At 40.2% G+C, this 23,306-nt stretch overlaps 1 protein-coding gene across 1 annotated transcript in view; it reads right to left on the reverse strand.

The window, feature by feature from the left end:
• Positions 1–14,115: 14,115 nt before the first annotated feature.
• Positions 14,116–23,306, reverse strand: part of LOC142428639 (cytochrome P450 2C19-like) — a 36,994-nt gene continuing 27,803 nt past the window's right edge. Inside the window, exons 8-9 of the mRNA XM_075533445.1 lie at positions 20,900–21,041; positions 14,116–14,309 (exon numbers count right to left, since the gene is read on the reverse strand). Of these exons, the coding sequence (XP_075389560.1) occupies positions 14,116–14,309; positions 20,900–21,041 (336 nt within the window). The remainder of the gene's footprint in view (positions 14,310–20,899; positions 21,042–23,306) is intronic.

A 23,306-nucleotide genomic window follows, 5' to 3' on the forward strand; every position in this document is an offset into this window, starting at 1 on the left:
TTGCAGTAGGGAGTTATTCCTCCTCCAATTATTTGCTCTTGTTTTCTTAACCCTCGTTTTGTTGATTTCTGCCTTCTTTTGAACATTGAACTAATATTACCTCTGGGGATGTTTGAGATGTGTGAAGTTGCTCTATGTGGTGGTCTCCTATTTGTGCTCAGTGCATGTTGCTCTTCTGACCACAGTGGGTTGATAAGAATTTCTTGTAGAGCTAGGTTTATCTTAACATATTCCTTAAGATTTTCCTTGTCTGGGAAGACTCTTACTGTTCCGTCTATCTTGATAGCTGGTTTGGTGGGGTAGAGGATCCTTGGGTTGGCATTGTTCTCTCAACTTTATGAAGATGTTATTCCACTCTCTCCTCCTTTTCTTCATGGTGTCTGCTGATAGATCTGAGCATATTCTTGTCTGAGTACCTTTACAGGTTACTGCCTTTTTTTTCTCCCTAGTTGCTCTTATGCTTTTATCCTTTTCCTCAAAGTTGGATAGTTTAACTATTATGTGCCTCGGTGGCTTTTCCTGGGAGTCAGTCTAGCTTGTGTTCTTTTGGCTTCCAGAATTGTTGCTTGATTCTCATTCATTAAGTTGGGGAAGTTTTCCCCCAGGAATTCCCTTGCTATTTTTGTAGTTGACTTCTTGTTTGTGTCTTGTTCTGGTAATCCAATTACTCAAATGTTTTTCCCATTCATATCACCAGACATTGTTCTTAGGTTTTCTTCAGGTTCTTTTATTACCTTGTTTGACTGTCTTTCCTGATTGTTGAAGTCTGCCTTGAGGTCACTGGTATGGTTTTCTGCTTCTTCTAGTCTGTTGGTGATGTCTGTTAGCTTGTTATTTGCTTTTGTTACCTCATCCTGTAATTCTTGTATTTAGCTTTGGTGAATGGCTTTTATCTCCTCTATTGTTTCATCCTTTTTTTTTTTTTGGTATTACTTCCTTTATATCCTGTATGATTCCAAGCAGCATTTTGAATATTTCTTTCTGTGGTAGATCCACATCTATTTCTATGTACGTCTGTAAGTTCTGGACTTTCTCCAACTTCACATTTTATTTCTCTTGTTTTTGGTTGAGGATGTTGGGACTGGTTACTGCCTGCATGTCATTTTAAGGAGCTTGGTGCCATTTTCCAGAGAGTCAAAGAGCACTGGGCTCTCTCTATGGGGTGTTCATAGGAATGCTTTGGAAGACTGCCTACAGCTAACTGCACTGGGGGTTGGGCTACCACTTTATCTCATTGAAGTTTCACTCTCTCCCTAGCCAACCAGGATTCTGTTATTTGGAGGGCAAGTTGGAGGCCCTCTGAGGAGATGGTTGGATGGTTGCAGTTCATGAGGGTGGCACTGTGCTGGTAGATCACATGGGTGGTTGCAATGGGTGGGCCAAGTTAGCATGGAGTACCTTGGAGGGTGTGTGGGGGTGCCCACGGCAGCGTGGAGCACCCCAGAGGGTGGGCGGTGGTTCCCACAGTGGAATGGTGCACCATGGAAGGTGGGTGGAGGTTTCCGCAGTGGCATGGAGTTCTGTGGATGGTAAGCGCGATTGCCCTAGGTTAATGGAGAGCACTTCAGAGGGTAGGTGGAAGTTTCAGCAGTGGTGTGGAGCGCTTTGGAGGGCGGGTGGGGGCTCCTGCAGCCTTGTGGATAGCTGCGATTGCAGGCGGAGTTTCACGAAGCCAGGTGGAGTGCGTTGAGTGCGTTGAGGGCTGCCTTATTAAGAATGGAGCGCCATGGAGGTGAGTGCAAGTTCCCACAGCCACCTGGGGCTTCCCAGCGTGTGGGAGGAGGTTCCTGCAGCTGCATGTAGTAACACCGAGGGCGGGCAGAAGTTCCTGAAGGGTGTTTGGAAGTTTCCCCATCCACGTGGTGCGCTGTGGAGAGTCGGCAGAGCTGCCCTAGGCAGCAGGGAGTGCCCCGAAAGTCAGCTGTGGTTGGAGAACAAAAATCCAGAAAAAATAAGCCAGCTGCAACTGGTGGGAAAACACGAAGAGACCAAAAAAGGAGAGAAATAGAAGAGCCCCAATCACCCAAATTCCATGGAGGTTAAAAGACTGCCCCAAGGTGGCCGCAATTGTGGCTTTGTTGAAGTTAAGCCTTGGGCTGGCCGAGTTAACCTTACACCAGCTGCGACTGTCAAGTGGCTAAAGCTTAGCCCCAATCACCTGCTGCCATAGTCAGCCAAAAGCCCACAGCTCTTTAAAACCTACAGTCTGAGTCTACTTATCTTATTTTATGATGCTCCTCTTGCTACCTGGAAGAGTGGAGTATCCCTCTCAGTGGCTCTCCTGCATTGATTTCCCTGGAGTCTCTCTGGTATGTTACTGGGTTGCCTCTTGGCCCCCTCTCTCTGTTATTATTTTTTAAAATGTTTTTCTGTATATAAAATCCAGGATAGGTTAAAAAAAAAATCCAGGATAGGTAAATCTATAGAGAGAGTAACTGGATTAATGGTTACTTAGGGAAATAGCATGGGAGGTTGATGGGAAATGAGGAGCTAATACCAATGAGTACAAGAAAGAAGAAAATGTTCTAAAATTGATTTTGATGGTGATTGTACAACTCTTTTGAATCTGATTGAACTATTGAATTGTATGATATGTGAATTATTTGCAAAAAATGTTAAAAAGGAAAGCAGAAAATATTAAGAATTACAACAAATTTAAAATGAGCTAAAAGGAAGAAAAAAATAAAAAGGTGTTAACTTTTACACTAACTACAACCGGGAAAAACAAAAACGTGTGTGTGTGTGTCTAGAAAGTCAGTTAAATTGTATATTTATTTGGCTCATGGTCTTACTCTTGTGTTCATGAGGAATATTGCTTCATATAACCTTCTACAGAATACCCGTGCATAGTAAGTAAAAAAATGTGATCAACAGGCCAATTACATCATTTTGCAGATGAGAAACTTAGAGCCGAAGGGATATTTAGCAATTTGTTGTCTTCCCAATCTTTCCTAGGTTTGGGTTCATTGTGGTGGACACGGTGTCAGTCCATCAATCCATTTCATTGAGAGTTTTCCTTTTCTAATTTAATTTAATTTTTTACAATTTAATATGAAGTTTGATTTCTTGACTGCTGCTTCCGTGGGCATTGATTGTTATGTCAAGCAAAATGAATTCCTTGACAATTCAATCTTTTCTCCATTTAAAATGATATTACTTATTAGTGTATACTGAGGATTTTTATTTTCTTTATGTTGTGGTGTAATGAATACTGAAGGCAACAATCTTTGATCTTTTTGGTGTGGCAGTTGGATTTTATGCCAGCTTGCACTTGGGTAGGGGTGGAGTGAAGCCTGTAAATCAGGCCACAGCCTAATGACAACTCTTGGGTTGTGTGGCCTTTTTATATGAGAGACTCCTCCTCCTTCTCTTTGCTCCTTGGTCTTCCTGCTTGTTGGGACTATCCCTTCCTCCAAAGGTGGTTCCCTGTGAACTGTCAGACTCTGAGAGCTGATGGTGCCCTGCCATGTTTTCACCAAGCTTGGCACCCACCAGCTTGTGATCTTCCTGTTTCCTGCTTCATTGGATTGTTGCCACATGAGACTGAAGAGGGCCCTGGGTAGCCTCAGATCTATGGACTTGAGTTGAACTGGGCCAGGGGGTACTCTGGATGTAAAACAGCTTCTTGATATGAAGTTCTTTATATTCCATAAATGAGTGTCACTGGGTTGTTTCTCTAGACACCCAGCCTAACACAGTCACTGAGTTCATCAAGTCTTCTTCACTTTCAGCACACAAGGTTTTGATAACTGAATATTGCATGTTGCTAATGAGTATTTCTCTTATTCTTATGCCACATTTTCTGCATTTATTCCAGTTTCTTGATTATTTGTTCAGCATACTGATTAAGTATAGTGAGAGAATTCAACCCTGACACACTTCTTTCCTGATGTGAAATTATGCAGTATGCCCTTGTTCTGTTGTAACAACTGCCTCTTCAGTTAGGTACAGGTTTTACATGATCACAGGTAAGTATTCTTGAATTCCCATTCTTCTCAATGTTATTCATCGTTTGTTATCATCTGCACAGTTGAATGCCTTTGCATAGTCAAAATAGTCAATAAAACCCAAGGATACATCTAACTGGTATTCTCTGCTTTCAGCTCATATTAATATCATATGCAAGTATTTTTTTATTTGACTTCATCTTCTAAATCCAGCTTGGATTAATGGTAGCTCCCTGTCTATTGCTGTAATCACTTTTGATTTTCAGCTGACAGTCACAAATAAGGAATGATACTTCCATGGAATAGTCATAGTACTAATGGATATTTATCTCATGAAACTAGAAACCTAGAATTTTCAAATCACCTACATGTGTCCAAGCTCAGGTCAGCTTAAGATCCATAGGTACACCGAGCCAGTGCAAGGACAGGCAGCATCTCATGGAGGGAGTTTCGTTCATCCTGTGGCCACAGTCAGCAGTTCTGTATAGAGTCCAGAGTGAGTCTGCCGCCACCAGGTCCTCCTGATCACTCTGTCTTTCATTCACCTTTGCTAGTTCTCAGTTGTTCCCTTGACATCGCATGTAATCTGCTTTTAGGAAAAGTTTAATTTTAATAGTGCATCTGAACAAAACATAAGGCTTATGCTATAAATGACTTCCTGAGTGAACTGTAATAAAGCAAATTCAACTCTATCATCAAACTATCACAGAAAGTACTGTGAAATAATGAAGTACCGTACTCCACCTTCCATTTGCCACTTCCTTAGTATGATAATATGCTTCCTTGACCTACATATTTCTCTCTTCTTGAAGGCATTACTTTATTCCTATTTGTCAGGGGTGAAATCCAGTAGCAATGGAAACAAAACAACAGGCAAACATTCAACATGGAGTATTTTGCTTTATGATGATCCTTTTTAACACATTGCCCATGGGAATATATCGGAGCTCGAATGGCATAGTATATTCCGAGTTGGGTTGCTGACTACAAGATCAGCAATTCAAAGCCTCCAACTTCTGTGGGAGAAAGACGAGGCTTTCTGCTCCATTAAGGATTTATAGCTTCAGAAACTCTCAGGGTCAATCTCAATCTTAATCTGTTCTATAAGGTCACTTTAGACTCAAAGACAATGAGTTTGGTTTTGTTTTTTGGAAGAACACATTATATTAGCTGGCTATTTTACTTACTCCCTGCAAGCCATTGGAAGAGAGCTGGGAATATTTAACATTGTTGCAGGATTTGCTGAGATTATTCACATCTAACTGTAGGATGTTTCCTGTGATTGGGAGAGGAATGGGGCCTGCTAGGAGCTTCCCTTTCCTATAGCTCTTTCTCCTGAGGGAAATGATCAGCAAACTGGAGAGCCAGAGCATCAGGACCACAAAAGTATCTGTTGAAGCCTCTCTACTCACTGGGGAAACTATGGAATTCCAATGTGAAGTTTTTATAATGCTCCCTGCTACTGAACTTGTAGTTATTATGAATAAATTGACCAATCAAGTAAATTTGCTGTAGTACCTTTTGAATGGACTTCAGTTCACTGATAAAGTGTCATTTAACCTTGTTCAAAGTTTGACTCATCGTTCACTTGAAGGTGAACCCAGCAATTCTGAGAGAAGTCTAGTCATACTATTCTGTAAAGATTGCTGTTGTGTACTGTGGGGTCTATTCTCCCTCCTCCTACTGACCCGAGAGGCCAGAGGAGAGCTGCTTTTTAAGGTTTTTTAGGCTGTAATCACTTAGATCGGCGGTTCTCAACCTGTGGGTTGTGACCCCTTTGGGGGTTGAATAGCCCTTTCACACGAGTCGCCTGATCCACAGCAGTAGCAAAAATTACAGTTATGAAGTAGCAAAGAAAACAATGTATGTTGGGGTCAGCATGCGGAACTGTCTTAAAGGGTCATGGCATTAGGAGGTTGAGACTCACTGACTTAGATTGTCAAGGGTTTCTCCTGGAGCAGCTGGGTAGCTTCAAACTCCCTGTCTTTCCCTGAGCAGCCCCATGACTTGTGGGGTAGCTGCTGAGTGATTAACCACTGCACCACCAGGAGGCCTTCTGTAAGGGGGTTTGCTTTTCTTTGCATAGGAGTTGATTCTGACTCACAAGGACCCTGTGGGATAGAGGATCACTCTCACACAGGGTTTCTAAGACCAGGAATCCTTACAGAAGCTGACTACCACAGCTTTCTCCTAGTGAGTGGCTGATGTGTTTGAATCACTGGCTTTTTGGTTGGCATTCAAAGGCTTAACCAGGACCTATGGAGCAGTTCTATTTGGCACAAGTCTCAAAAGAATCTGTAACAATTAAGATTTTTCTTTTACACATCTTGTTCTCCTTTCCGTGACTCCGCAATGCAGGTTTTCATTGAATTGATATAGAGCTGGGCCCAATGAGTGCTATTTGTCAAACAATGAAACTCTTTTTTTCTATTTCTTTTTTAGAATAGTTTAATGGACATATTTTACACAATCCAATATATCTATTTATATACAATTCTCAAATCTGTTGTTCAGTTATACAATCATCAGTGTTATTGGTTCTCCATTCCCTTTCCCCCTTCCTGTACCTAGACTCCTCTCGCTGTGTCTGAGGGTTATCTATTTGACTTCCATGTGCCAAACAGTCTTATATGCACTACTGCCTAAATGGTGAGTGGTTGGAATCCACTAGATGCACCATGAGAGAAACAACTTGGAGATCTACTTTCACAAAAACGAAAGGAGGAATAATATAGGTCAGTTCTACTCTGGTCTATAGGGTCATTATGAGTAGTAGTTGACTTAGTGGCACAACAGATCTGTAGAGTTGGGCGTAGGTATTGGAAATTTTAAAAACCAAAGCATCCCTGTTGGTTCCAATGTGCAACTAAGCTAAAAACTACTGAAAAAAATAATTTGATCCAAACTTGCTTAGCACCCTGGATTCTCACAGTCATGAGATGCTTGAAATTTATGTCTTTGAAGAAGCAGTGTGTTCTGTACCTTGTTTATAAAAAATGTCCCACAATGCTTTGGTTGAGAATACATCGTCTGGTGATGGCAGAGTTGAGAGTAGCGTCTGTCTCCTTTAACTCTCGAATGCTTCCTCCAAGCAAGACATTCTGGTTAGTTGGGTCACTCACATTTACTGAGTGCATTATGATGCAGTATTTTGTGATTCATCCTAGCTAGTGACTTCTAAAGCAAATAGTAATTGAGTTAATAATTACAGCATCAGGTGAATAAAATAGGAGGTCAAAAAAGTTTGATTTTATAAGGTCTCAACTTGAGTGAACTCTGGCCTTCATGAACCCTTTATCAAGGGAGGGAGGGAGGGAGGGACGGAGGGAGAGAGAGAGAGAGAGAGAGAGAGAGAGAGAGAGAGAGAGAGAGAGAGTAAGCTATTTAATCCATGTACTCCTTTATATTTTATCTTTTAGATCATTTTATTTGGGGCACTTACAGCTCTTATGACATTCAATATATCAATTGTATCATGCATATTTGTATATATGTTGCCATCATTTCCAAAACATTTTCTACTTGAGCCCTTGGTATAACCTCCTTTCCCCCTGTTACTATTATTTTATATCTTACACTGTCCATTTTTCTCACTTAACCCACATTACTCTAGTTGTCCCCTTGGGGGGTCTATATATTCAACCTTGAGGTGGGTTTCCCCTTTCTCTCCCTCGCCAACCATCCCCCATACCCTCATGATATCACTACCCCCATTACTTTTCCTGAGGGGTTTATCTGTCCTGAATTCCATGTGTTGAGAGCTCTTCTCTGTACTAATGTGTGTTCTCCAATTTAGCCAGATTTGTAAGGTAGAAATGGGTCATGGTAGTGTGGGAGGGAAAGAAGAAGCATTCAGGAACTAGAGGAATGATGTGTGAGTTGTCATTGCTATACTGCACCCTGATTGAGTCATCCTTTCCTTATAACCCTTCTGTATTAGGCGGGGTGATGGTGGTGATATCCAATTGTCTACAGATGGGCTTTGGGTCTCTACTCCAAGCCCCCTCGTTCACATTGATATAGTTGTTTGTTTTGGAGCTTTTGATACCTGATACCTGATCCCATCAACTATCACACAGGCAGGTGTGGGCTTATTTGTTTCCCTGCTGGATGGCTGCTTGTTTAACTTCAAGCTTTAAAGACCCTATATCTTTTGACAGCCAGGCACCATCTGCTCTCTCCACCACATTTGGTTATGGACCCATTTTGTTTTCAGAGATAGTGTCGGGAAAGTGAGTATCAAAGAGTGGTGCCAGGTTATCAGAACAAAGTGCTCTTGTGTTAAGGGAGGCCTTGAGTAGAGGCCCAAAGTCCGTCTTCTATTTTAATACTTAACATATAAATATATATACATTGGCCTCTATCCCTTTCATTATAAATTAATATATTTATATATATGCATGTCTATAGCTATACCTCCATAAATAGCCTTTGCCTCTCATTTCTTTCCTCTGTTTCCTCTCACCTTCCTCCTGTCCCACTATCATGCGCACCCTCCTTTCGGCGCTCAGTATTTCCTCTCGGATACATTGCACTTGATCAAACTCCACCTGGCATTATACGCCCTCCTCACCATCAATTCTTTATCTCTTGTCAATCCTATGTCTGAGTTTGTTGGCTCCCTACTCCCGCTCCCCTCCCCCGCCTCTCCCATGTCCTCCCGGAACCACCGGTCCTTTTGTTTTCTCCTTGGGATTGTTCGTCCTGCCTATTTTATATAGATTCCTTTATTTTAAAAGCAATTTAAAAACACTCTTTTTATGGTAAAATAAATTCCATTGATCTCTATGGAGCAACTATCTAAACCCTATGAATGTGTGTGTCTGCATTGTTTCTTGATCCTTCTGCACTGGCTTCTCCTCGGCATGTCTGCGTATAGACTAGAGGAACCATAGATATCTTCAACACAGAATAAATCTGATATCCATTAGTTTGGGGGATGAGCATTAAATGATTCAGTGTCACCAAAAACATCATTACAACACCTTATCTTAGAATCCAGATTCTTCAACTCCCAGATCAGATATCAAGCACTTTTTAGTATCTATATTTTCCCACTTGTTATTATGTTCATGAGAGTCATCCATGTTCATTGCGCAGTGTTGATTTTGTTTGTTTGAAACTTGTTTGGGTGTCACAAAAGATTTAAGTCAATTTCAATGTTGTTTCCTCCTCTTACAACCACTCTGACCAATGTTTGGATCTGATGGGGACAGAATCTGGAGGGTTTTTCAGACTGTGACCCTTCTTTTCTGAAACTTTAATTGTATTCATTTTTATCATCATTGCTATTTGTGGTATAAAGCATACACAAAGACAAACACACTCTCTGCAGTTGCTCCATCCATCACAGCAAGACAATGACAGTGTCCCAGTAACTCCCAGGCATGTGGTTCTTTCTTATTTTCCTTTTCCACTGACCCTTCCCTCACACCCACCCCAACACCTCGGAACTCACCATCATTTTCAAAATCTTTTCTTTTGCTGTGAAAATTATTTCCCTCCCTTTATGATAAGGGTATTATGAGATTGTCTGACTTTGTTGAGCATAATGTCCCCCAATTATGTCAATGTCATGAGGTCTGTACGTACCAGAGTTTATCTATTCTTCCACAAACGTTTTTGATTATTTCCATCTCTTTGCTATTATGGAAATTGTTAGACATGGGCTGCATATATCTGTTCCTGTTTTGTTCTTTATGTCTTCAGGGTATATACCAAATAGAGAGAGTGCTGTATCATAAGGTATTTGTATTCAGATATGTTTAAGGAAGCACCATACTGTTTATCATGGTGGTTGTACAATTCCGTAATCTCACCAGCAGTGCACAAGCATTTCAATCTCTCCATATCCTCTCTAGTTTTTATGAATTTCTGTTTTGTTTCTAATGTTGCTCTCAATGCTAGCGTGAGGTGATACCTCATCTATTAAAAAACTTTAAAATGTATTTTTATTATGTTTTAATAATAGTGCTGTGGACATATAGTTGACACATCAGTCAGTGGTTTGAATATATTCACAGGGTGTGCAGTCCTCATGACAATCTCTATTAGAATAGCTTGGTTTTATCTAATTTGGTAACTCTTGATTGATCATTTATAAGGTTTTTGTTTGCTTAGATAAGAGGCTAGGCTTTTTAAGTTCTGCCTGTATTAATAGGCTCTCTGAATTTTAAAAATAGAATGAAGCATGAGAGAGCCTTCAGGAAAATGAGTATAAAGAGGTAAGCAATAGTGACAATATGCAAACCTGCAGAGAACAGTGAATTCAAGTTTGGCAGCTAAAATTACAGGTTCCTGATTCAAGGTCAAAGAACTGAAGATCAGATGATGAACCAGATGCAGGATCCATACCCAGTAAACAGCGCAGTTTTTTGTTGTTGCAACTGTCCATTAATATTAGTAGTTGATCTCTCCCCTGAGGAAACTTCCTTTCAATAGATTGGCTGGTCGTAACAGATCTCCTCATGGAGATCTGTTGCTAGGTATGGTTGAGTTGCCTCTGATTTATAATGATACTAAGTACAATGGAATTAAACACCACCTGGTCCCGTACCATCCTTACAATTATTCTTATGTCTGGGCCCATTATTGCAATGGTTGTGTCAATCCATCTTGTGGAGGGGCTCCTGCTTTTCCCCTGTCCCTTCATTTTACCAAGCATGATGCTCTTTCCCAGGGATTGAATTCTCCTCATAATATGCCCAAAGTATGTCAGATGAAATCTTGCCATCGTTGTTTCTAGGGAGCATTCTGGCTTCTTCTTCTTCTTCATCATTTTATTGGGGGCTCATACAGCTCTTATCACAATCTATCCATACATACATTGTGTCAAGCACATTTGTATATTTGTTGCCATCATCATTTTCAAAACATTTTCTTTCTACTTGAGCCTTTGGTATCAGTTCCTCATTCCCCGCCTTCATGAACCCTTCATAATTTATAAATTATTATTAATTGTTTCATGTCTTACACTGATTGATGTCTCCCTTCACCCACTTTTCTGTTGTCTGTCCCCCTGGGAGGGGGTTTTATGTATATTATTGTGATCGGTTTCCCCTCCCCCCCCCCCACCTTCCCCTTACCTTCCTGGTAGCTCTACTCTCATTACTGGTCCCTATCAGTCCTGAATTCCTGTGTTTCCAGGTCTCATCTATACTGTGTACATACTCTGGTGTAGCTGAATTTGTAAGGTAGAATTTGGTCATGATAGTGGGGGGAGGGGAGGAAGTATTAAAGAACTAGAAGAAAGTTGTGTTTCATTGGTGCCGTACTGCACCCTGACTGGCTCGTCTCTTCCTTGTGATTCTTCTGTAAGGGGATGTCCACTTGTCTACAGATGGGCTTTGGGTCTCCACTGTGCACTCCCCTCATTCACATTATATGATTTTTTATTCTGGGTCTTTGATGCCTGATACCTGATTCATTGACACCTCATGATCACACAGGCTGGTGTGCTTCCTCTGTGTGGGCTTTATTGCTTCTCAGCTAGATGGCCACTTGTTTACCTTCAAGCCTTTTAAGACCCCAGACACTATATCTTTTGATAGCTGTGCACCATCAGTTTTCTTCACTATGTTTGCTTATGCACCCATTTTGTCTTCAGTAATTGTGTCAGAAAGCTACTTTGTTAGTTTCTTCTTTAGTCCTCTTTATTCAGTCCAACTTTCACATGCATATGAGGCAATTGAAAATCCCATGGCTTGGGTCAGGCACACCTTTGTCCTCAAAGTAACATGATTGCTTTCTAACACTTTAAAGAGGTCTTATGTAGCAGATTTACCCAGTGAAATGTGTCTCTTCATCTCTTGACTGATGTTTCCATGGGCATTGTTTTATGGATCCAGGCGAGATGAAATCCTTTACAACTCCACTCTCTTTTCTTTTTGTCAGGATATTACCTATTGGTCCAGTTGGGAGGAATTTGGCTTTCTTTACATTGAGTTGTAATCCATACTGAAGGCTTCAATTCTTGATCTTCATCAGCAAGTGCTTCAAATCCTCCTAAGTTTCAGCAAGCAAGGTTGTGACAGCTGCATATCGCAGACGGGTAAACTGTTGTCCTTCAATCCTGTTACTGCATTCTTCATCTCATCCAGCCTCCCTGGTTATTTGTTCAACATACAGAGTAAATTAACATGGTGGGAGGATACAACCCTCTGCACATCTTTCTTGATTTTAAATCATTTCCTTGTTCTGTTCTCACAACTGCCTCTTGATTCACGTGCAGGTTTTGCATAAGCACAATGAAGTATTCTAGATTTCCCATTCTTCTCAATACTATTCATAATTTGTTATGATCCATAGAGTTTAATGCCTTTGCGCAGTCAATAAAACACAGGTAAGCTAAGTTCCACATACTCTTCTGAATTTGGGCTGATTTTCTCGCCTGTCAATGTGCTGCTGCAGCCATTGCTCTCTGATTTGTGTATAGATGGCCAGGCAGCTCTCTTCCCAATGTCTTGGCATCGACAAGTGAGTGCCTCCAGTGCTTCACTAGCTTGTTGAAACATTTTGATCAACATTCCACCAATTCTGGAGCCGTACTTTTTGCTGATGCCTTCAATGCAGCTTGAACTTCTTCCTTCAGCACCATCGTTCTTGATCTTCTACCACCTCTTGAAATGGTACAGTGACTCTGTGTATTCTTTCCATCGTCTTTTGATTCTTCTTGTGTTGTTCAAAATGATACCCACAGAATCTTTCAATATTGCAACTCGAGTCTTGACTTTCTTCTTGAGTTCTTTTGGCTGAAGATATGCTAAGCATGTTCTTTCTTTCAGTGATTACTACACAATAACTGCCAAACTATTGTGAGTCCTGACCCACTTAGGGTCACACAGTGCTTTGACTATCACCCTGTGCTTTCAGAATCTGGCACTTCACATACTTTCATTTCCCTGGGTGGCAGACATGATGGAATCACCACCACATCTCTCCTGATGAGCAAGATCACAGACTGCTTAACAACTCAGAGAATTACCACCTTTCATTTATCAAAGAATGTCTAGGAAATATAATTTTGAACAGCTCTGTTCTCCAAACTCTGGAATTGCTTCTGCCTTTCCATTAAGGTACAAGGCTTCCCTTGGGCAAGTCCATAAATGTTCAGAGTATTCTACGTTTTGTTTGCCTGTTTTAGGATATTTTTTTCAATCTTGATTCTAGTTATAGCTTCCTGGATGATCACCAAACTCTTCCCTGCCACTCACATTCTTGCTACGATGCTCTCAGTTGCCTTTGAGTCTGGCATCAGTGGCTTCCTTTAACCCTTTCCTTGAGGGAATCACAACTTATATGTCATAATAGAGAAAATTTATACTTACGAAAGACAGTCTCCATTGCCAGGACTTCATAAAGCAAAACTGAGACTCAGAGACATGTTATTTGCGCCTTGAGTCTTTCTGAGAGTGACATATTTGGAATACGCACATGGAGCAGAAAAGACACTTTCGTGGTAAGGATGGGTAAGAGCTAAGGCCAAGAGATTAGCAAGCTGATGGGCGAGCCACACATCCAGAAACCTTCAAGTGGTCTCTGTGGCATTTGTTTGACAAAACGTTCCTAAGGTATCAAACACATGGACACCCAGAATCTTACCTCTTCGAAGTGTCATACTGGGAGTCTCCGATAGTGATATTTTGTGTATCCCTATTTTCACATCAAGTCACAAACTATTAGCACCTTCTTTCTGTTGGAGTATTTCTGGGTGGCACAACTGTTTAAGCACTCAGATATGAACCTAAAGGTTGACAGTTCAAATCCAAAGATAGGCAAATTGACCTATTCTGACAATCAGCCCTTGAACATCCCATGTTGCACAGGTCTACTTTGACACGCATGATTTCGCTGTGAGTTGAAATCGACTTGATGACAATGGAAAAGAAAATAATTTCCCCTCTGTTTCAGAGTGATAACCCAGTAATAACAGGTAAATATTAAGGGAGGTGGTGGCCAATGACAGTACTTTAGAGTCTGGTGAACTAAATATATGTATGCCATGAAATACAGAAAACGCCCCTTATTAGAATTAGAGTTACTTGAATTGGGTTTATTTTAAGGCATACGGAGATGTGGAAAGGAGAACTCAAAGAGACATCCCTGGTACGGGGAAAGCAATGCACAGCACCCGGGTAGAGGAGGGGTTGCAGATGACAGCGCGGGACAATCAGCCATCTGTCCTTGCAGGAACGAAGCAGAGCTGGTATGAGGGCGGCACAGATACCAGCCCACTTGCAACTGAGGTGACGTCAATTTCATTTGGGTCAAGCATAGGCTTCAGGTTAAAATTCTGTAAAATGGTGGTCAGGAATATAAACAGCTCCATGCGGGCCAGGCCCTCTCCCACACAAATCCGTTTCCCTGAAAGTAACAAACAGAGAGATTAGACGCTCCTCAACACACCGTTGCAGAATCTGGTGCAAAGAGAATCTGGTACTGAAGCATAAATTCCTTTTAATCATAATTCTATATTTACTGAATTTTCAATTCTGCTAAACTGTTAGTTACTTAAAAGGAATGTTCAGTCCCTGGCGTGATATTTACAATGCCAGACCCAATTCAGGTATCATAAGTGCTATAAATAAAGGCAATTCCAAGACAAGAGGTTCGGCTGACACATTGTAGGTTTTGAAATCCCACTTTGAAGAGGAGGATAATGATTAGGGAAGTGGAGTCCTTGAAGTGTATTCTGCCGCAATACCTTGGTTTCCCTGATTCCACCACAATCACTTGGTGGGTAGTGCTCACATCCTTGAAGTAAAACCAATGTTTTGCTCTTGTCCCTTGGGGACATTACCTCAGTAATAATGTCCTGGCTCCCCATCATAAACCAGGAAATTAGATAATATCTCCTAGGTGCAATGCACACATTTCTGAAAACAAATACATGTTCTACACTGGCTCAAGTAGAATGAGAAATTTTCAGCAAATTATTATCAGAATTAAAAAAAAACTTTCTCCAAAAGAAAAGTTCTGAATCAGATAGCTTTTCTGGAGAATTCTATCAAATATTTCAAGAAGAATTAACAGACTCTTAATTCATGCAAATACAGAAGAGGAGCAAACACTTCCAAACTCACTCTAGGAGGCTAGAATTACATGGATAGTAAAGTCAGACAAATATAACGCAAAAGAGCAAAAGAGACATTTGCAGACAAATATCCCTTAGGAATATAACAGCAAAAATACAAACATACTAGGAAATGGAATCCAAAAATATATTTAAAGGATTGTACAACATGATCAAGCGGAGCTTCTTCCAGTACTGCAGGAAAGTTCAGCACTAGAAAATCCATCAGTGAAATGTTGCACAATGAAGTAAAGGACAAGAAGCAGGTGATCCCTTGAAGCATTGTAAGAAGGCGTTTAACAAAATCCCCTCGGCAAGCTAGAAATAGAAGTAAGACTTCTCAATAAGTAACAGGCACATGCAACCCTCCCCCTCCCCCTACACAGGTAACATTATACTAAATTTAGAAAACGTATAGCTTTTCCCTTAAGATCAGGAACAAGACAAAGTCTTGTCACTACTGCTATTCAACCTTGCACTTGAAATCCTCCCAGAGAACTTAGGCATAAAAAAGAACTAAAAGACATTCAAATTCTGAAATTAGAACTGTCCCTTTGACCGGGTGACATGATTTCCTTTTTAGTAAACCCTACGGAATCCTCAAGAATGCTACTAAAATGATTTAAACGAGTGCTGGTGGACCTAATAAACTAACTCAACAAGAGACAGCCTTCCAAGGTAGCGCCCCACAGTCAGTGAGACTTCTCTATCAACAACGAGCATCTGAAAACGAAATTAGAGTCAATTCTATTCATGATGACATCCCAGAGGATACGATATCTCTGAATACGTGTAGCCAAATAAGTGAAGATTCACACATTGAAAACTGTAAGTCGTTACTGAGAGAGAACACAGAACATCAGAGGATTGGGTGATGAAGACCCACTTATGATGTAGCATATATTTAAGAACTGTTGATACTGATGCAAGAAGGTCAAGCTTCACAAAGAGCACTGGCTAAGAAACAAGGCTCCCGGAACTGAAGAAGCCTAAGACATTCCAAAAAGTGGATGCAACCTTGCAAGCTCTCACTTGTCTAAGGCAAGAAATTCGGCACTGACAGACTGGCCAGCTGTACGGAAGAGATCCATGCACAAGTTTAGTCACCAGAAGGTGTTCCAAAATTGTGGACATTATCACATAATATTACAGAGATGTAAAATTTTGCTGGCGATAGTTGGTGATTCCTCTTGATATGATCAAACAATTGAGCTACTCAATTATATGATATGTAAATTAGGTACCAATAAAACTGTTAAAACAGTTATGGCAGCACCTTGACCAGGGACTATCAGAAATTCAAGCTGTATTTGTAAAAGAATGTGAAATTAGGGAATATCATTTCTGATCTCAGATGGATCTTGGCTCAAGTAAAGAATACCAGAAAGATGTTTATTTGTTTTATTCCTTTTGCAAAGTCATTTGACTGCGTGGTTCATAAAAAAATTATGGATAACATTGCCAAGAAGGGAAATTTCAGCACATTTAATTGTGCCATGTGGAACCTGTACACAGATGCGCAGGAGGTAGGGTACTAGGTGGTTTAAATCGGACAGGTGTGCATCAGGGGTCCTATCCTTTCACCATCATAATTCACTCAGAATGCTGAGGGAATAATGTGAAAATCCGGTCTATAGGAGAATAATTGCAGCATCAGGAGTGGGGTCAGATTAACAGCCTTCCATGTGAAAACCAAAGTTTAAAGCTTTCAGTACCGAAGACACCTCAGCATACAGAGATCAAAATCCTCACAGCTGAGCCAATAAGCATCATCATAATACACATTATACGTGGAGAACACAGTCCAGCTGCCGAGGATTTCATTTTACTTGTATCCACAGAGAACACCCCTGGAAACAGCAGTCAGAAATCAAACAATGTATTGATTTGGGCAAATATGCTCATAAAGTGATGTTCAGCACTTTTTGGTTAGCAGCAAAGATGTTACTTTGAGGACTAAGGTGTGACTGACGCCCGAGGCGTGGCGTTTTTAATCGTCTCAAGAAGATGATGAATTCACATATTTGAAGTGATGTTGCTGATGAAGAATATACCCTGGTTTTCCAGACGAATGAATTAATCTTTCTTGGAAGAAGTACATCTAAAATACTCCTTAGAAGAGTATCATTCTTGGTGAAGTAGAGGCTCAGGAAGAAAACAAAGCAGGAAAAGATGGACAGCATGACTGCAGCAGTGGCGGAAGCAGACGACAATGGTGAGGCTCGTGCTGCAGCAGGCAGCGTTGTGTCCTGCGTTCATAGGTTTGCTATGTGTTAAAACGCAGGTGAGGGAACTCAACGACAAAGGCAGCAGGTTAAGGAAAGGGTATTCTGTATTCATGAACTGGAAGACAACAATATAAAAGTGTTACTCTCACCCAAAGAAATCAAAAGATTCAGTGAAATAGTCATCACTTTCCAGGAACATTCTTTTTTGAAATAGAAAAGTCAGTCATCAGCACCCAGTTTGGGAAAGGCAATGGATGACAGTGGGAACCCCAAACCCATGGTCAGAGTCTCCATGAGGACTATGCCTCCACTGAATTCCCTTTGGACCATGGACCAAGGATGTGAGTCATCTTGCCCTTAGAGGGCTTTGAAAAGTGAATGACTACAGTTATCAAACTCAAATTCGCTGCCACCAAGTCCGTTCTATTAGCGACTCTGGGTTTATGCGGCTGTAAATCTTTCCGGAGGTTGGTGGTCTCTCTCTTCCTCAGACTGGCTGTTCAGACTGGGCTTTGCAGTTGGCAGCCTAGCTGCACCACCAGGGCGTCGGCTGCAAATCTAGTTAGGTTAAAATGAACATCTTAGGACTTGCTTTCTTTTGGGACCATTTTCAATTAGTGCTAGTCTTTATTACTATCTGCTTTCTTCCACATTGACGGTTTCATATGATTCGTTTTGTTGTTGTTGTGACTGTTTGTGGGTTGGGGTGGGATTGGGGGTATGGTATTCTTTATATGAAATCCAGGATAGATATAAGTCTATAGAGATCGTAACTGTAGCTCATAAGATTAATAGTTTCCTAGGGTTATGATATGGGAAGTTGGGGGGGTGGGGAATTGGAAGCTAATAATAGATACAAGAATGAAGAAAACATTCTAAAATGGTGGTGATGATTGTATAACTATTTTAAATATATTTAAACAAATTGTAAGGAATATGAATTACATGTTAAGAAAACTGTTTTAAAAAGTCAACCATCAAACATATATGAATGTACAATGAAGTCCAACTAGCCAAAACAATCTTGAAAAAACAAAACAAAACCAAAACCAGCTAGGTAGATGCACACATGGTGAACTCAGTAATCAAAACAGTTTGTTACTGATGCAATAGCAGACAGATAAACCACCGGAATGGAATTTAGATTCCAGAAATAGAGCCACACATCTATGCTCAATGGGTTTTTGAAAGGGGTGTTAAGTTAATTCAATGGGGGAAACTATCGTCACTTTAATAAATACTGATGGGACAACTGGATTTCCAAATGCCCATAGTCCCCAAAACAGCTGGCCATATCCTGAAAATGTTTACAAAAATAAAATGTATCCAGGATATAAATGTAATAACTAAAACAATAAAATTCTAGGAAAAATAGAAATATAAGGGTAATACTTCTGGACTTAGCACTTACAATGGATTATTAAATATGGCAACAAAAATAAATGTTAAAGGAGATTTCATAAAAAATTAAAATTTCTGCTCATCAGAGGACTTTATCAGCAAAGTAAAGAGAAAACCTTCGGACTGGTAAATATTTTTGGAAATTAAGTTTCTGATAGAGAGCACAAACCAAGACTCTAATGAGAAAACCTTCGTGATCACAGTCCTACCCCCTCAGTCACTGGCAGGGGCGACTCGAAAGGGCACAAGTTGATATGGAAATAAGTAAATAAATGAAAGAAGTGGACAAAACCAGGCTGGGCTGATTTAATTTTATTAGGGAACTTACAGACAGAGGATAATGACGAGATCCTCTTGAGAGTAAAGGAGCGAGAGTTTCGTAGGTAGAAGTCAATGCATCTCAGTGTAGGATGTGGGTATATAGTCTGTGTGCTTAAGTGAAGGATGTGTGCAGGGAAAGAGGGAAAAAACCCAAACATGTTAATCCATGAGAAATGGGGCTGTATTTATATTGCTAATACTTTTCAATTGATGTTACCACGAAATCAGGTGTTTGGTATATTTTCATCTGGCCCTTGGCAGGGTACTCTGGTTTTCTTTGAGAATGCTACATGGATAAGACCTGTCTTATATGGATTATGGAACTCACACCCACTAATATGGCTATGATTTAAAAATAAATTAATTTTTCAATGGCAAAGAACATATGTTGGCAAGGATGTATAAAACTGGAAGCCTCATCTATTGTTAACATGTAGGCCTGCAAAATGTACAGCCAGCATGGATAATAGCTTCTAGATTCCTGACAACATGAACCATAGAATTACCATGTGACCTGGTAATTCCACTCCTAAGTATATATTCAAAATAATTAAATGAACAAATGTAAACAGAGACCTGTACACCAAAAATTATGGCAGAATTATTCATAATAACCAAACAATGGAAACAAACTAAATGTCCATCATAGATGGGTGGTTAAATATATTGTGGGCCATGTAGACTTTAATATTACACTGCTTTAACATGAAATGATGTTCCAATACATGATACACCTCAGATGAATCCTGGGACTATTATGCTGAGTGAAAAGTCCGTCACAAAATCGCAGATACTACATGATCCCATGGATGCAAGATACCTCGATGAGGTGTGTGTATCGTCACCAGGGTTTCCTAGTAGTTATCAGGGGTGAGAGGAATGGTAAACAAAAATATCACTTAAGAGTACTGACTTTCTATTAAGGGTGATGGAAACAGATATTGGTGGTTGTTATACAACATGTGACTCTAGTCAAAGTCAATTAATTATGCTGATAAAATATTGAAATGATAAATGTTTCATTAAATGCATGCTTGTTATGACCCTACCCAAACCTTGACCTTTCTTCCCTCTTTGCCACCTGCTCCTGTGAGGCCGTTTATATGTTATTGCTTCTATTAGAACTGTATTTATTTCATTTTATGCTTTACTGTGAGATAGGTGAGAACAAGAAGTGGGTAGCGATATGACAAAACAATAATTTGTAAATTATCAAGGGATCATGAGGGAGGGGGAGCGGGAAGGGAGAGAAAAAATGAGCTGATGCCAGGGGCTTGGCTGGAGAGCGGATGCTTTAAGAATGATGAGGGCAATGAATGCACAAATGTGCCTTTACACTATTGATGTCTGTATGGATTGTGATCAGAGTTGTATGAGCCCCTAATAAAATGATTTTTAAAAATTAAAGAAAAAAGAAGTGGGAGAGCCCGTGATTCCTTCTCTCTCTCTCTCTCTCTCTCTCTCTCTCTCTCTCTCTCTCTCTCTCTCTCTCTCTCGCAGCTCTAGTCATAAAGGATCACAATGGCCCGTTTCCCATTCACGGGGGAGGCGCGCGCCCCCTGGTTGCGTGCTTTATACGTAAAAATAGTTATATTCCGAAAGCTCAGCCTGAGTGGGGAGGGTGCCACATAGACGGCAGGAAATCTGTGATGTGGGGACCCTTCTCAGGAAAGGGACTGCAAGTTGAAACAATATTCACATCATAGGAGGGCTTTTGTGTATCTGAGTGATGTTCCTGGAAGACAAATTCTCTTTCTCATTTTAGAGGAATTGGATCACTTCCCCCAATAATGATGACCTATCATCAGGGGGAAATGACGTGAGCTTTGGGAGCAATTCTACTAATCCCAGATTAGGCACCGTGGAGGTCTAAATTTATTTTATACAGGTTTCCTGAGCCGGGAATTACAGCTGCAAATAATTTCTCTTACCTGCTGAGAAAGCCATGAAGTAGTCACTGCGCTTAAATTGGCCGCACTCATCCAGAAAGTGGCCAGGATCAAATATTTCTGGGTTAGGGAATTCCTTGTTGTCGTACAGTACAGAAGTCAACGATGTTAAGATGGTTGTGCCCTGAAATGAACAAACCCAGGATCAACTATGGAATTAAGAAGTCATTAAGAATTAAGAATCCTAAAAAAAAAACACACACAAAAAAACAAAAACAAACAAACAAACAAAAAAAGAATTAAGAATCCTATTAATGATTTTCAGACATAACCAATAACCTCACGGAAGTTGTTTCTGTGCCTTCCAGTACTGAAAAGTATTATCAAGGTCACACAAATGGATGCTGATAGAAAGAGAGAAAATGTGGAACAGAATTTTAGACTCTAAAATAATCCAGACTGATGGGTTCCAAAGACATTGTGAGACTGTTGCTCACTGCATTTCTGAGTTCAGAATTACTTGGCTTTTAAGAACTGGATTATGTTAAATATGCTGTAGATTTGATGATACTCCCAAGAGAATGTGGGGCAGCTGCATAGTAAAACATGTATTTCTTTAGCAAAATATATATTCATACAAACATGTTAAATAAGTAATATAAGTTGGTTCTTTTCTGTTCTTGTCATGTTTTGGTCACTGTGATGGACTGAATTGTGTCCCACCAAAATATGTATAGTGATCCTGGCCAGAGGCTGCTATGATTTCACCAAGAAAATAAAGCTATTAATTGGTCTTAGTTAGAGCAGTTTGCCCTCCATAATGCAATGTAATGTAACACAATCCATCAGTTGAGTAATTACAGTTTAGAACGGATTCTAAATGTCATCACTTCTAATATATATATATGTATATGAATGAATGAGAGAGAGAGCATAGAAACAGAAACATAAAAATGCAAAGGGAAGGCAGACATCAACAAATGTCAAGGGAGGCAGATGAACGTGCAAGCCCAGGAAGCTCAAGGACTGCTCGCTGGGAGAAGTGACGGAGACAAACAAGGGTCTCCTCACAGAGCCACACCATGATTTGGACTTTCAGCCGCCGGGAAATAAATTTCTGCGAAACTAAGTTCTGTCCTTCAAACCATGTACTTGTGGGACTTACTAGGGGGCTTCAATATTTTATTTTCTGTTTTAGATTCAAGTTCCACAAACTCTTTGAAGCTTCCTTATGCGTTACAGCTACACTTAGAAAGCTAACAGCCACCAACTGAAACGGCTCCAAATATGCAGTCAGCCTTTTCCATATTGAAGAAAAGGGATCACAGGAGTTTGCACATAGACATCCCAAATGAATGCGCAAACAAATCATTTGCAAAGATAATTGAATTTAACAAGGTTGATGGGTGTAAAGTCATCAAAACAATAAATTCAGGGCTACTTTCTTACACCTTGCATAAAAAGTGGAAACGACACTTTAGTATTTATTCATGTTTTTTTGGTGCCATTGGGTTGATTCTGACTCATAGTGATTGTGCAGGATACAATGGAATTGCCCAAGGTCGTCCAAGGCTAGAATCTGTCCAGAAGCATGGTTTACCATGCAAAAAAAAATTATTCAGAATAAAACCTTAGCTCCTGCACTGGAAAGAAAGTGCTATCGGAGTTGGAGGGGGGCAGGGAAACAATACATGGAAAGCTCAAATAGATTGGGAATATATACCATATTCATGAATTGAAGAACTCAACATACCCAGATGCCAATTCTATCTAAACTAATCTGTAGATGTAATGGCACTCTAATCCCAGTCGAGAGAGAGAGAGAGAGAGAGAGAGAGAGAGAGAGAGAGAGAGAGAGAGAGAGAGAGAGAGAGAGAGAGAGAGAGATTTAACTTTTTATTGTAATTTGAGTTAAGGTTTACAGAGCAAACTGGTTTTCAATTCTACAATTCACTCCCCTGGTGTTTGGTTATGGTTCAGAAATTTACATCCATTTGCACTTTGTTTGCTATGTTGTAATCATGGATATGGTTACTACACCTACAAATATAAAGGTACTTTGTAAAGTTTATGGAACAATTGGATTCTCTTCTCATCCCATTTTTCTATTAACTTCTTGAAGCCCCTTCGTATGTCTAGAGACATAACCTCTGTCAAACCTGTATATGGTCAAGCGTACAGTCTCTTTGAACGACTCATACTTGTTCAACTTGTTTGTCTTTGTATCAACTTGTAGATGATTGCTTTTTAATATTTTTTAGAATGCAGGATTGTGTGTGTACTGGTATTTATCTTTATGATCTGTAATTCTTGTTCACGTTTCCAAGTCCTCCTTTTGGTGAATTATAGTGTTGGCTACCCCTTATTGTGTATCCAGAAACGTGTTTTCAGAATTTGATAGACAGCTGCTAACATTTATTTGGAGCGCAAACAGCTAAAATTACTTAAA

Source organism: Tenrec ecaudatus, chromosome 16 (assembly GCF_050624435.1).
Source record: "Tenrec ecaudatus isolate mTenEca1 chromosome 16, mTenEca1.hap1, whole genome shotgun sequence".
Classification (NCBI taxonomy): domain Eukaryota; kingdom Metazoa; phylum Chordata; class Mammalia; order Afrosoricida; family Tenrecidae; genus Tenrec; species Tenrec ecaudatus.